General features: G+C 32.9%; 1 protein-coding gene across 1 annotated transcript; it reads left to right on the plus strand.

Annotated features, from left to right (window-relative positions):
• Window positions 1–10,882: 10,882 nt before the first annotated feature.
• Window positions 10,883–13,811, plus strand: LOC149577312 (putative membrane-associated kinase regulator 4). The gene is made up of 2 exons (XM_089823383.1): window positions 10,883–13,233; window positions 13,628–13,811. The coding sequence occupies exon 1, from the start codon at window positions 11,907–11,909 to the stop codon at window positions 13,191–13,193; it is 1,287 nt and encodes a 428-aa protein (XP_089679509.1). The 5' UTR covers window positions 10,883–11,906; the 3' UTR covers window positions 13,194–13,233; window positions 13,628–13,811.
• Window positions 13,812–16,661: the final 2,850 nt, after the last annotated feature.

The raw sequence follows: 16,661 nt of genomic DNA on the forward strand, positions 1-16,661 counted from the left end.
CTAGCACAAGATCTATATGAAAATCCACTACTCTAGATGGAGGCATACCAAGGAGCTCCAAAGGAAACACATCTAGAAACTCCTACAAGATTGGAAAATCATCAAGGGATGGCTCTCCCTTTGAATCTTCCTCTCTATCACTAATGGTGATAGCAAACAATTGATATCCCTTTCACATGCACTGTCTAAGCTGTGTAGTGGAAATCATACAAAGGGATGTTGGTCTGTTTACCATGAAGATCACTCTAGAGATCTCATACTTGTCCACACATTCCATGCTCTTTTGTCGATAATGCATCTTGGTGTTGTGGGTATAAATCTAGTCCATGCCAAGGACAACATTATAAGAACCTAGAGGGGTAATGCATAGATCATACATTGTGGACATGTCTCCAATCTGAATCTGGCAGTTATGCACCATGGAACTAACTAACACTCTGGCTCTTGAGGCTAACTTTACTTCCCAATTGACATCCTGTCTAACTACCACTAGCTTTGATGCTCCACTACATATGGAGATATAAAAGAGTTAGTAGCTCTAGAATCAAATAAAACATCAACCATACTACCCTGTATTATACTTATGGCCTCGATAACTATGGCCTAATGCTTAGCCTAGCAGCTGTCAATTGCTACAAACACTCTATGGGATCTACCCATATCACCAACTATTGGCTCTAAAATAGCCCCTATCTGACCATCAGATGACTATCCCTACAAACACTCTCTGGCTATATGGCCCATGCTACCATTAGTGTAGCATGGTCCTTAGGTATAAGACTATACACCTTGTGGTCTAGACTATTGTGGGCCTCCTAACCTACTAGATCCATTGCATCCACCCCTAGAAGACTACTGAGTCTTCACTAACTATGACCGTGGGGCCCATACCTTCTAATCCTATTTGGGACTTTGTGACTATCACTACTTGGGCTTGCAGCCTTGATAACCTTGTGAGGGTTTCTGCTACTACTATTGTGATTTTTTCTGCTAAGACTATTGGCCCTTAGAGGACCCTGCTATATAGTTCTAATTCCCCTTCCATAGGGGTTTCTACTGGGTAGAGTTTTGGTTCTAAGATCAATCCTGTAACTCTTGTCTACCCCAAGTATCCTTAGCAACTAGTGCTATCTCAACTACCTATCTAAAGGTGGTAGGGAAGGCCAAATGGACTGTACCCTAGAGTGAGAAATTTATTCCCATGATGAAGTGATATACTCATAGTTTCTCATCCTTCATGTATTCAACATATGGAAGGAGCTCAAGAAACCTTCTCTCATACTAAGCTACTATGAGACCCTTCTAATATAGAGAATGAAATTCATCTATCTGCTTCTTTTTGAAGTGCTTAGATAGGTACCTCTCTAGGAATCTAACCAAGAATGACTCCCATGTGAGGGTATCCATCCTCACTCCTATAATCTCCTCCTGATGCCACCAATTGGAGGCATATCCCCTTAGCTGATGGACTACTAGGTGTGCCTTCAAATTACTCCCATGAGGATGTAATCCAAAGCACCACTGTAGACTCTATAACCAAGTCTCTACTACTGTTCTGTCAGTGGAACCAGTATAGTATGGTGGCTGGAGTCATATCAACTCCATAATATCATCTCCTACATGTCTAGGAAATTTATTGAGTGGTGGTCCTCTCTAGTGTATTAACTCACCCTTGTGCTCACCCTGTCCCTCTACCTACCTCGATGGGGGACTCCTACTCCTCTCTCTGCCACCAAACCCACCTCCTTTGGGTGCCTCTACTTCCTCTTCATGAATCTGTTGCCCTAGCTATACTATAGGTGGTAGCCTTTACTGGACTACACCAATCAATGTCTGAAGGGCATCCAAAATATCTTGATTCAGGTTCGGTGATGGTGGTAGTGGAGGTGGTGGTGGAGGTGGTGTTCCATCCTCTTATTCCACTCTAGCACCTCTCACCCTACGACCTCTGCTTCATCAGTTGCTTTGTGTAACGGGAGGCATCTTACAAAAATTTAAAGTTTAGATTAAGTTGAAGTAAAATTGTTTTAGGTTCCTAGTGTTGAAACATGGGCTCTGATACCAAAATTTCATGCCCAAAATACAAGGGGAATAAACACACTTAATAATTTATTTTTTGATTAATAACACCACTAAGTTTGATATGTTTGTTTTCACAATTTTAAGTATAGGTATAATGTAAGACTGATACGAGTTCTCCTAACAATGTACTGACATTCCATTTGAGTTTAAATCAATGTGTAGGAATAGATCATTAATTTAAACTTTTGTTAACAAATCAATTATTTAAATTTAAAATCAATTAATTAAAAGGTCTAAACATTAATATGTTTTTAAATTGAATCATATGCTAATTAACAACCTCACTCATCTTTTAAGGTCAAACTTAAATTTCACTAATCAATATTGCTAAGATTAAACTTAAATATTACCAATACTTAATTAAGTATTACAAGATAAATAATATGTAGTTTACTTAAATTTAATTTAATTTAGAACTATATAATATTTTTATTTATTTTTGAAAATACAACGGTAAAACACAAAATCACTAAACCTATTAGAAAACCATAGAATTACAATCTACCCAAAAATATTAATTAAACTACACTAACACTAATTGTAGCTCTAATACAATCTAATAAATAAACTACACTAATTTAAACATTAATTTTAAAACTTTAACTATACTAATTTATAATATTTAAAATAATACTAACTATCCAACTTTAAAATATACTAATTTAATTACTTAACAAAATATCTAACTACACTTAATTAATACCAAATCTAAAATAACAAATACTAATTACATCTAACACACACTTAAAATACATCCTAGACATAAATTAACTAAATTTTAAAACTTAATTTAAAATACTAACTAAAAACTAATAACTACAACTTAAAAAAAAAATAACCTAAACCCTTTAACTATCTAACCAACCCCATCCTACCCACCCTACCTATAGGCCACATGTCAAATCATTTCCCCAAGACAAGGGTGCTTTCCCAAGTTTGCACATGCATGCCAATGGTTGAAAAATGCAGTCCAAAGAATCTTCCAAGGAGATGTATGCCTGGGGAAGTAGATGTAAGATAAATTTATAAAGTACCTTGTTATCTTTCAAAAAGAACATGCTAACTTTCATTTAATTGCATAAGACAAGTCACCTGACATAGGGGCACATAAGGTACCCTTTTTTTAAAGACTTTGGAGGCTTTTATCAACACCTAGGAAATGGAGGAAAAAGGTAAGAATTTATGTTTAAAGTTTTCTATGTAAATAAGGACAGAGGTAAGGAGTTATGATATAAAGTTAAATAGGTAGGAATTTTAGGATTCTTAGGATATTTATATATTTTCTTTCTTTTCTTTTTTATATATAATTTTAAAAGGGTATCAATAGGGAATATTCCCTATCATCACAAGGGGATTATTATTTTTTCCCATACAAACTCCAGAGAGCATTTTTCTCTAGGGAGGTTATTTATTTATTTTTCTTGTTCATTTTTTTCTAAGTGTTAATATTTTTGGACGCCAAATTTTTTTTCTTTTTGACAAGGGGGTGTATATTTTTTTCTAATTGGATTTGAGCAAAACATATCTATTTAATCAAGGGCAATAATATTTTTTTTTTTTTCTCTAGTGTTGATTATAATTATTGAGTTTAATAATTTGTTTAAACCATAAAGTAAGGTTATTTTATCTCCTAATAATCATGAAAATAAATTGAAGTCCCAATCATAACATTAAATTTTCTTTAATCTATTTTGAACTTAAGTTTGCATAGCTATGTTTCATCATTTTATCCAATTAACACTAATAATGTGAATGCAATTTCGAAGTATATAATGCCACAGTAAGGTAAAACATCATCACATCCAATTTCAAGTAATCATATGCAAGAATATTACTCAATTTTTTTTATTGAACCAACTAATTCAAAGGCTCCACCAAGGAAGAACCAGAAAGAAAACCCGACATCGTAGTCATTTCAATAATAAGTTAAAAATAATATTTATACACAAGATTACTATTCCAAGGAAATATCTCCCAACATAATTGAATTTCAATAACAATTTTGAATTTCCTTTTTGGCTCCACAATAGGGAAACCATTACGAATTCTACAACACATCATGGTGATCATAGAGAGAATGAAAATCGACTGAGAGATAACCAAACTTAATCAAGAAGACAATTTCAAACATTCACTTCCATCCAAGGTTGCACAATAGGTTCGTCATTGAACCAGACTAGGGAGAAGGTGGATTTTTCCAAAAAGAGACGTTGGACACAACACCATAACAAGTGCCCTTTTGAGGTTGTAAACTCAAGAACTTCTGTTCTTCCATTTCTTAAATTCCAAAACTCAAAATATGGTTTGTGCTAACAAGTAGGGGCCCATAACACCCTACTCTCTCTCTCCCTCTCCTCGTCTTGAGAAGAGACTCTACACTGTCGGAGTCCAACTAAAGACCTCCTCTCATACATGGCCACTTTTGCCCTATTTGAGGGTGAGTAATGCCAATACAACCTATACAATCCCTTTGAAAATCAAATGTAAAATACAAAGGAAAAGCATTTGAGAAAACTCATTTCAATCCCTCCCAAACATATTCAACAAACACATGAAGATACAGATGCAAACAAAATGACTTAAACATGAAACACAACATGAACAACATGAGCTGAGGGATTCCTACCTTCATAATAAGGTTGTGACAATTGAACAATTTGAGATGAGCTTTCCTTCCTTCCCCTTCTCTTTCAATCATGAATTGCTTTCTAAAATTAGAGGTTGGGTGAACATTCCTTCTTTCTCAAATTTGCCTCTAAATAAGACACTAACTCAACCATCTTCAAAATGTAATAACTCCCCCACTTGCCTAAATGTTCTAGATTCTTCTAACTCAACTTGTCATGAGGCTAACCTCAAGGTGGAGTTTAACTTATCCAACTCATGATGAAAACATTCAATTTTTGCAATAAAGTAAAAATGGAGTTTTTGGGTGACCATAAAAGTCAACAAAAGGGGCTAGGGGGTGGAAAATGCCCCCAACCCATACCCATACCCCATAGGTACTTAGTTTTCATGATTTGTGGCTTCTAGGAATAATAAGGGACCTAACAAAAAGCTTGGAAATTTTAGGACTTTCTAACAACTTTCAAAATGTAGATAATCACTAATTCTAATTAGGGTAATTAATCTTGATTACTTACTGATTAGCAAAAAGGTCATTAACCTAGTCCAACTTAGATCTTTAGGTTACTGAGTTAACCATAACTATCATGTTGGAATGCATATATAATTCATGAGTGTCAAGCAACATTGAAAATCATTGTTACAAAACATTAACACTTAATGATTACAAAATGATACATTCATTCAGTCCACAATACAAATAAAATATGAACAACGGAGTTTGCATCTTTTTTTAAACTCAGCCCTAGTTTTCACAAACGGTACATAGGGTTCAATTTCATTTCTCCATTATATTTTTTGGCTAAAATATCTTGCACACTCATTGCACACATCAGCAACTTAAAAAAAGGGCGCGCGTGCACATACACACACACACACACACACACACACACACAAAACTCATCAGGATAATCACATAACTTAGAACATAATCTTTCAATTAATTAGTTTTTTATCTTATTTCTACTCATATTCTTAACCATTGAAAATTTCATAATCAAAGTGTTAATTTTGCATTCACTTTCTACCCTACTTCATCAGTATACATGTTCATAAAATTTTTAATAACATAATTAAACATTTGAAAGTAAAACATTACACAACATAAGATAACATAATAATATTCAATGTATTTGATAGTGTTTCAACATATCGAGTCATGAGTATCAAAATAATAATGTATCAACTATGCTATGATAGGTCGCAGTGAGGTCTCACATTGTGCCTCTTTTTTCAAGAGGATTTTAGTTCTTTAGAATGATTTTTCTTTTTGATATGGGGAGTTACTTATTTTTGAGTCACTTTAAGCTCAAACAGACGTCACTATTGAGCTCAAAGTGTCCAAGAACCCCTATTTTCATATAAACTTTATCCACTTTGGACACAGTTGGAATTTGAGGTAAAAAAGTTGCTCCTAGATTGGGCATGATTCTTGAGGTGTCAATTTTATGGTCTTTGTGATTAAAAAATCAAGATTTTTGGCATAGAAATCAAGGTTTTCTAGCACAAAAATTAAAATTTGTGGTACAAAAATCAAGATTTTTTCATGCTTCCTGAGGTAATTTTGGTACAAAACTGACAAGCTTCCCAAATTAATTTTGGTACTAAACTTGAACGCTTCCCGAGTCAGTTTCTAGTACAAAACTGACACTCTTCCTGGGGTAATTTATGTACTGGTGGGCATGTTTCTAGAGGTAGTGATTTTTTTGTTTTGTCCTTCCGACTCTTTTTTGACCTACTTATGGTTTTTGGTCATAACTTGTTCATCTGGACTACATATTTCATAAATGATATATCGTTGGAAAGATAATTATGAGCTCATTGTGATGGTACAATTTATTTGAACTTTTGATGTCATTTGAGTGTTCGTTTATGAATTCAAAGCTAGAGGTTCTATTTTGCACTCTAAGAGACATATCTCGAGATATTTTATTTTCCTGATTCTGCTCTTGGCAAATCCCATTCACTTTTTAATTTTTTTGCATTCTGGTGGATATCTTGTTTGTTTTTGTTTCAGGGATCAATTTTGTTGCTTTAGATGATTCATCATGGGTTGTACTATCTATTGTACTAGTCTTATGTCTCTTTTGGTCTATTTAGAGATTAGTTGTTTGCATTTTTTACAAATGCACTGAGATAAAGTGTCAATCTATTGCATTTTGGGATCTTGCACATCTTTGTGTCTTTTTGTACTTACACTACATTATAAAGTGCCTTGGGGGTTTCATGTTGGCCATATTTTACATCTTCATTTGTCAAGTAAGTGTTCCTTCTATGAAATTAGCCTCATGATGCATCGATGACACATGTCATTATATGTGTTTGTACTTCTTTTGCACTCTCGATATTCTTGGTTCTTTTTATAGGAGATATTGCATTTAGTTTCAGTGTTCATGTCTTACCTCTTAGCATTATAGGGGGAATCTTATGTTGGTTCTATTGCCTTCTTGGTTCAATGGAGTGAACTATTTAATATTTGATCATATGTAATAGGTGATTGCAATGGTTGGATATCTATGCATTTTGGCGAGTTGGATCATTTACCATATAGACATTATTTCATTCCTATTTTTGGAGGTCATGAAGACACCTTCCATCTTTGATTGATCGACTCTTCAGACTTAGTCTTCTCTACCTAGTCATGTTCTATAGAGTGGAGGTTTTTTAGATCAACAATTTAGTAGTGTTTGCAACATCATACTTCATTAGTGTTCTTTGTGATCATCTTTTGTTCCTATCTTCTAGGAAATTCCCTAGTTTGGAGGCTTCTTCATTCCTTCACTAGTTTTTTCAGCATTATTTCCATCCCTTTTTGGAGTAGGGTTTTTCCCATGTGATTTTTTCTATTTCTCTTATTTTTAGAGATTTGGTTGTGCTTGGGTACCTCATCAGGCCTTATTGTTGGGACCCAAATTTCCTTTCAGTAATAGTTTCTAGGCTTTTAGCTATTCCCTAGGTTTATCCTAAGGGGGGTGTTAGAGTAATAAAGTAATTTCTTATTAATTAAATCATTTTGATTTAATTACTAAATCATGTATTATCTCTAGTTTACTTAAGCTAAACTTTGGACACATAATAATTAATTATTTTATTAATTATTATCATGTAGCCTAGATTAGTTACCTATTAGGGTTTTGATCTCCTTTATAAGAACAATCTCTCTTTTTAATTATTGATTCACTTTTGATAATAAAAATTTCTCTTTTTTCTCATCAAGAATGTCTCATCTATAAATCGTGCAATTTTAGCCTCCATAGACTTTGCTTCTCTCTTTCTATGATAGGTGTTTGCATGAAGGTGATTCTTGGGAGCTATGGGATTAACCTTTCATTAACTTCAATAGTTCCAAACCTGTCTACTTTAGGATCGATAGGACTACTAAGCATTTCTTTAATATAGTCAATAGTAATATCAAGGATGATCTCACATCTCATTGATTGTATCCAGATTGCCCTAGGCTCAAATATTTCAATACAACATTGATCATTCTCTACTATAAAGATAACTATCTCTACATACTTTTCAATAATCTAGTTAGGAATCCTTTTCCCTTTTTGCATTCTCTTATGAAACATCTTGAATTGACTTGTGAATAGTATATCAGTTTGATCTTTATCTTTTAAATCTAATCATCTCTTCCAAATTGTGGAAGGTATGCCTCTTTGTTGAAATTAGTTTACAAGAAACAAAAAAGTTATCTTTTGTACCAATATTTGAAAAATAAAGATTTTCAATTGTTTCTATTATTAGAAATTGAATTTTAGCTTTCAAGATGGATGAGCTTGTTAAGGAAGTTTCAAATAATTGTGTCAAATACATGCATCAACACTTCTTGTAAAAACTTGAGAGAATGAATCCATGAAATCTTGGCTAACAAAATCTATTGAATAGATGGTATGAGATAACTAATTGATAAAATATCAATGTGAAGTTCATGACCATTTCAAAATATATATGGCTTAGTAGCCTTCTATATGATCTTGACCACAAAAGTTCTCATTATTTTAACAAGAATGTGGAAAATAACCAAAGAATGAAAGACCCAATCTTTCTAAAATGCTTTCCCAAAGCTATATAAAAGGTTTCCTAAGCTTGATTTCCTTCAATCATTCTCACAATCCACTTAGAAAAAGTTTAATTCCTTAGGAGGACTTTCTAAGATTCATTTCATTTAGTGTCTTGTGTAATCCACTTGGTGTAAAGCTGAATTCTTTGTCTATGAAAATTAATCAAGATTAAGAAACCGAAGTCTTTGGGAAGACAACATTATATGTCCCACACTACATGGAAGTCTTTTGTTTAGTCAAAGCTAACCAATAGAAAATTGTGTAATATTTTCTTAAGCTTGTGATAAGAAACTATTCAATACAACTAATAGGAGTAATAAACATCAAAGACCATGAAAATCTTAAAGTAGAATAAAATTTTATCTATTTGTGAGAGAGATTTGGTAATCTAGTAAGATAATTTCTTCCCCACTCTATCCATAATATAATACCAAAATTTATGACAGAAAAATTAAAAAGAATACAAATATGAAGAATTGTAAGATCTCCACAATGGTCAATCCACTTGAAAGAAAATATTTAAAGTCATGTGGGATGAGAAGAAAAAACTTTCCTATTACTCTATTGAATATTAGATCATATACTAAACACACCATTTCTTTACACTACAAGATTGACTGTAGAGGGCAATTTTGTAATAAATTAATTAAGTAGTTATTAGGAGAAGTTTTGTACCAAATTTCATGTCAGATGGTATTAGTAACCAATATGAGTGCTATATGTAGTACTTGTTGAAGTTGATGAAATATCAACCCCACAACTCCCACGAATCACCTGCATGCAAACGCCTGTCATAGAAAGAGAGAAGCAAAAAGTTATGGAGGTTGAAATTGCCAAATCCATAGATGTGACATTCTTGATGAACAAAAGAAGATGGTTGTATTAAAAAATGAATTAATCTCAATGAATGTTTACAATGAGAGATCATCCTTATAAAGGAGATCAAAACCCTAAAAAATATCTAACCTAAGTTGCATAAATTTAAAAAAAAATTAATTATTATATGCCTAAAGTTTAGGTTAAGTAGACTAGAGTTAATTAGAAAATATTTAATTACTCTAACAATACTCAATTGGAATAGTGAGATCATTGATACTGGTATGTAAATTTAATTGGTACAATCAATAAATATATATTTTTCTATTTTGTGTATTGTTCCATTTAGTAGAATGAATGTGATGATAATATTATAAATTGTATCTTAGTACATAAGAATCATACTTGACAATATTATATGCTATTTTGGCATGAACACTTGATTAATATTAGTCTCATTTTCAATTAAAATGAAAAAAAAAATTTTATCAACACGACCATTGTTATACCAATAAGGTGTTCTCAACTTTCTTGCTTTGGAACTATGAACCAATAACATCATAAATTAGGTACTTCATTTCCAATTTACAATGGTGAAGTTCAAATCCATAGTCATCACATTTGTGATCACAATGGTCCAGTAAACATTTGAATCTTAGCCATCACAATGCCATCACCACCACCATTCCACTAACACACTAGAAAACGTACAAGTAATAAAGTCATTTAAAACATTTGAAATTACAATTCAGCTACTATTGTTCAGATCCTTATGGTGGAAACAAATCATACAGATAAAGTTAGTTATGTGGTAACATACATCAGGTATTGTGATGGAGCCAAATGAAGAATCATGATGAGTGTTTGAAGAATCATGATGAGTGTTTGAGCATCATATATGAGATTTGGATTAGGTGGGAAAATGGACACATGGTGTTCAGACAGAAATAGTCAATTTGGAAGACTTAGACATTGGACTACAGTGGAGCATTTTAGAAGTTCCAAGGGAAAAAGCTAACTGGAATTGATAGACACGGAATTTCATCACACCTTTTGCAATGGTGGAAGGCCCATTTCCATGTGGACTGTCAGTCTTCCATACGGGAATGCCCTGCTTTGTCTTCAAGTGAATCATCCCTGGCTTTCAAATTTATCTATTCCCCACCATGAATATGTTAATTAGGATTATAGTACTTAAACTGTCAAGATCATTGCCTCAATAATTTCTGATTGTAAAAGCTTTAACTTCAGCTTTTAACATTAGTATACGTTTACTTCCATATGTGTGATATTTTTCTTTTGTTTTCTTCCTTTCAGATTCTGTGAGTTGTGCTTACGTTTCCTCCTTGTTGAGGATGGCCCAGATGTGATATGGCCTTTCGTCTTTGGAATCGACTCCTTTTTAAAGAATCTAAGTAATCTAGCATAGTGCAATGTGTATTTAAAGAATTGGTCTTTTAGTGAGGTTTTGCTCATGAACAACACCCATTGTGTTCTGCTACTTTACAAATAGTTGGCTCTTATAAGCCATGAATGAAAGCTTAGGAGTATTGGGGTTTAGAATGGGCTTGGTGGTATTCTGGGTTTTGGGTATTTGGTGTACATTCAATCTATGACTGCAAATATTTAGGCTACAGCAATCTCATAATCATTATGAATGTTGTTTCTTGAGAAGGGTTTATGAAATCTCTGCACAGTAGTAAGTAGATGCATATAATAGGAACTATTTCCTGTAACAGGATTTCACAAAAAAATTAGTTGGCAGTATGAGAATATGTTCAATCCTATACGGAAAAGTCTCTTGAATGATATGTATAGCTAAAAGTTTTGAGCTTTTACTGAAGTGTGAGTTCTTCTTCTTACTATTAGTTGCAAACCCATGCTTATTAGAATCGCCTTATGCCAATGCTTTCTTCAGAAAGAGTTGCCAATCGTAGTTTATTTGGGTATAGCTGACATGGGTCATGAGGATTTCACATCCTCGTAAGCCTCATGGGAGAGCTGGGCTTGCAGAATCATTTGGTTAGAATATAGGGGTATTGCAGTTTATATAAAGTGCTGTTTTTCTTGTGATGGTTGTGCATATCAATTTATTATGACCACTGAAATCACACATCAACTTTGGTTATCATATCTTTCAGTGTTTTCTTGCTTTTAGAGATATTGGGATGAAGCTCCTGATCCTCATGTAACTTTCAACATAGTCTATCTTGCAATGGTTCATTGTATTTTTCCACTTTTTGTAGCATTCCTTTTGCCTTTAAAGGTTTTTAACTGATTTGAATCAAAAGGGAAGCTTTTGGAAGAAGAACTATCATGGCAGCCTGCAACAACAATCACAAGCATGGCCAAGAACATGAAAATTCTAGGAAGATCTCAGAACTTGTAACTGAAGAGTTCAGCAAGGGTGGACAACACTTTGGAACATTGAACTCTTGCTTTGATTTCAATGAATTCACAGATGATGATTATATTGATATTGAAGTGGAATCTGCCATCTTTTGGACAAAGCTGAATGAGAAGAGAGCAGAGTCAAGAGAATTTGAGTTTGATGCCAAGGCTTTAATGGATGGTTCAGATTGTGTTGCTTCTCCTGCAGATGAGCTCTTCTACAAAGGTCAGCTTCTTCCTCTCCATCTTCCTCCCAGGATTCAGATGGTGGAGGATCTCTTAGCCTCAGAAAAGTGTAAGGAAAACAAACCCCAGAGCCTTTTAGGGAGGAAGAATCCAGACTATAAATCGGTAGGAGTTGGATCTTTTTACAGGGAGGAGGATTCATCATTGTTCCTCACTCCTTATGAGTCATGTGATGGTACACCATATGATTCATGTGAAGCAAGTCAAGAGCTCAATCCAGATGTCTATGAAGCCATTAACAAAAGAGTGTCAATCAAGGACGCTGAATCAAAAAGGGAAAATCAAAAGCATCCAATGCTGAAGAAGGCCAAGAAGCTGCTGGATTCCACCCAATCCAAACAAGCAGCATTAGCCCTAAAATTGAAGGCCTCCAGATCATATCTAAAGTCTCTTTTCTCAAAGACCAAAGATCAGCAACAACATCAAAGGAGGACCACAGAGTTAGATCAAACAGATCCAACGAACAAAATCGGTGCCGATCAAAACATGATTGCCAAGGCTATAAACCGTTATGTGAAGGTAATAAAGCCAGGGTCTCCCAATGGAAACATTGATATAACTAAAGAAGGCTACAGAGTAGCTGAAGCAGTGGCCAAATCTATTCACAAAGAAAGTTCACTCATGATAGAAGATCATGTGGGTCGTAGAAAGTCCTTCTCTGCAAGCCTATCCAGTAAAGTGAATGCTGAATCTCACAAGCTCAATGCAATTTCTAGCCCAAATGGGGCTTTTCTTAAGAGAAGCAGCAGCGCTAACATAAACATAGACTTTGAGAGTGCCATTGAAGGAGCCATTGCTCACTGCAGGCAATCAGCTCATTCAACCCCAAAGAATGATGAAAACCCATCCCATATTCATCATCAAAAGCCATCTTCAAATGTAGAAGGATATATTGTAAAGCCTCGTTCTGGTTCAAGGATTTCAGTTTGTGAGCAACCAGAAAAACCTGGTCTGTGTCGAGGATAGCCATAACTATTCATGATTTACAGACAAGGTTAAAGTTAAAGTTAGTATTCTTTGAACCATTCATGAAAATTGTACATACTTTTTTCAAATTGCAACTTTTTGTACTGACCTAGGTTCTGCAATATCTATTTATAAAAGATTCAATGTTTGGCCCCTTGAAATAACTAGATGGTATTGTTCAAGTGGGATGCAGTTAAACCCTTGTTACAAATGGCAGGTAAGTCCTTGTCTAAAAGTGCAGTGGAGAAATGGGCAAAGTCTTAAAGGTTAATGAAATATTTTATTAAGTTCCTAGAAATTCAATTCTGTATGTATTTAAGATTTTTTTTTTCCTGTCAAACTTCAGTCGTTATATAAATAACTTTTTGAGAGCATGTCCCATTGCAATATCCTATACAAATCTTAAATTTTGTGCATTTTTATGTATGGAAAAGCTCACGGCAAGTGGACGAAAATGTTTGAAAAAGCATGGTGGGTTGCTTTCGGTTTATAGAGGGACTCGATTCATTTATTTCCATCCTCTGCTCTGGATTCTGGTTACAGTTGAACTTCTTAGCAGAAGCAAATTGTTATTTACAATGCACTTAAATTAATACTTTTGTGGCTCCACTTTGAAAAGGTCTGGATCCATGAATTGCTCAGAATCTAAAAATCTAAAATTGGGTTGGAATTAGGAGAAGCTAATGGCTACTTAAGTTTTGGATTCAAAGAATGCATATATATAAACTATTGCATTATCAAAAAATGCATACATAAACTATTGTATTATCAAAAAATGCATATATAACCATTTTATTAACAAATGACAATTAAATATTTCTATGGAATTTTTTTCATCTATAACGTTATTTTATCTTTCTAATATGAAAAATATTTAGATTGAAACTTCTTAACATAAGAGCTCACATTTGAAAGGTATTCATTCCACCAAATTTATACTAGGTCACTCTATATTGCATCTCTTATATCTTCAGAGCTTTGCATTCACCGAGATTTGATTCATAGTGGACTCACTAAGAATCATTCAGCTCCACCACAAGGAGGACTTATTGACAAAATGTTGATTATTTTATTGTGAAATTTTTTTAAAGTGAAGTTTGATCTTTCATATATAATTTATTGCATTATTGCATTATCAAAGAATGCATACATAAACCATTTTATTAACAAAAGACAAATAGTTTTGGTTTCTTTAATATTAAAATCAAAGGACAGTTAGATATTTACATAGAGTTTTTTTTCATCTATAAAGTTATTTTAGCTTTCTAATATGGGAAATATTTAGATTGAAACTTGTTAAGGTAAGAGCTCACAATTTTGAGGTATTCATTCCACCAAATTTATCTTAGGTCACTCTATGATGCATCCCTTATATCTTCATAGATTTTTACTCATCAAGATATTATTCTTAGTGGATTCACTAAGAACCATTCAACTCTGCCATAAGGAGGACTTATTGACAAAATATTGATTTGTTATTGTAAAGTTTCTGAAAAGCGAAGTTTGATCTTTCATATACAATTTAATTTAGAGTTGGGATATGTAGGTGATACAATCTAAAAGAAATAAAAGTATGTAATTAATTTTTATAGTTCATAGACTGATTTCAACAATTAAAAAATTTCTAATTGTATTTCAAAATCTTTTATTTTTTAGATAATACAAAAATAATAATCATTCTTAGCATTTGGCTAGGCTTCCTTTGTGAATGAGTTAGATAAGAATCACAAATCTGAATCTTATACAAAAGTGATCTTTAACACATTAGTTTGACACTAGGGATTGAGATTGATTGTACTTGCAAACAAAGTTGTGCCTAGATATCTAGATCTACATTGAAAATGATGTTACCAAATATCTATAAGAAAATTTCTAAGAAATGATTTTTTCCTTTAAACAAGCCGCTAAGGTCTGAAGTCATTGATTGATAGAAACAATGGTCAAAGGTAATTTTGAATTTGATATTTGGAGTTTCAAAGCTGATATAAAAAGGTTTAGTATGTAACTATATTTTCAAAGGGTATACATATGCCAAAAAGAAATTTAATGATTTGTAAAGCAATTAAATCTAGATAGGGGAACAACGCTCTATCGACATTTGAGCATGCCTTGATCATCCTTTGCAATTTCTAATTTCAAAGGAGCCAAAAAATGATAAGTAAAAGCCTATTAATAAGTTTCACTTGTATGAATATCTTATCATTTTTTAACTTTTTGGTTCATAATTGGCCTTTGGTGTGCTACTACTTGGACATTTATTCATAAGCACTAGTGATTTTGAGTGCACCATTATTGGTGCATCTTTAATTAGGTATTAAGTGATGCTTTGAAACAACCACTTTTGACCCTTCAGCTTAATGAATTTTACAACAAGCATTGTTTATTTCTAAAGTCTATATAAAATATGTTTTAAGTAATTAAGTTGCATACAAGGACAACAACAAAATGTTGAAAATTGATGTATAGTTTATAATTGTGGGTGTACAAGGTTACCTATAGCATCTATTGGTATGCTTCTCATATGGTGGTCATTGTGAGTTGATATTCATAATTGAAATATTATTATAATACCATACAAACAAGTTGGTAGAAGGAAAGTCCTTTTATATGTGGCCTAGACATCTCCTCTAATAGTAAATTAGAATGTGAGTCAACGCATCATTACTCGTTCCTAAGACTAAGTTAGTTGGAGACTATATGTGGCTACTTACATGTACTTCAATTTTGGGCTCAAAGATTGCATATGCAAACCTTTCCATTAACAATGACTAGATTCATATCTATAGATTGGAAAGAGAGATATTTTGATAGAGGATTTTTCATTTATCAAGTTATTTTACTTATCTCACATAGGGAAAAATAATGAGGTTGAACCTTTTTCAACTAAGAGCCTATAATTGAGAAGTATTCATATACCAAATTCATTTAGGGTGCAATCTCAACTACATCACTTATAATTTTAGAGCCTTGGATTCAACAAGATTTCATTCCTAGTAAGCTCAAGAAGAACCAACTCCACCACAAGGAGGACTCATTGACAAAATATCAATTATTTTGTTATGAAATTTCTTAAGAAACAAAATTTGATATTTCAAATATAATTTAATTTAGAGTTGGAATATGTCGGTGATACAATTTAAAAGAAGTAAAAATATTTAGTTGATTTTTATAGTTGATAGATTGATTTCAGTAACAAAAAAAATGTAACTATATTTCATTTTTTAAAGATAAAATTAAAATGTGTTCATTCTTAGCATTTAGCTAGGCTTTACTTGTGAATGAATTAGATTAGAATAAAAAAATATGAATCCCATACAAAAATAATCTTTGGCATGTTGGTTTAACCCTAGAGACTGAGATTGACATGTAAATACAAACAAAGGTACACCCTGATATTTAGATCTACATTAAAATGATGTTACCAAATATCTATAATAAAATTGATAAGACGTTATTTTTTCCTTTAAA

This window comes from Cupressus sempervirens, chromosome 1 (assembly GCF_028749045.1).
Source record: "Cupressus sempervirens isolate cs-2001-9-10 chromosome 1, ASM2874904v1, whole genome shotgun sequence".
Lineage (NCBI taxonomy): Eukaryota > Viridiplantae > Streptophyta > Pinopsida > Cupressales > Cupressaceae > Cupressus > Cupressus sempervirens.

Bases quoted from the DNA above. Each gene is read 5' to 3' on its own strand.
- LOC149577312 (XM_089823383.1), top strand. From the start codon at position 11,907: ATGGCAGCCTGCAACAACAATCACAAGCATGGCCAAGAACATGAAAAT.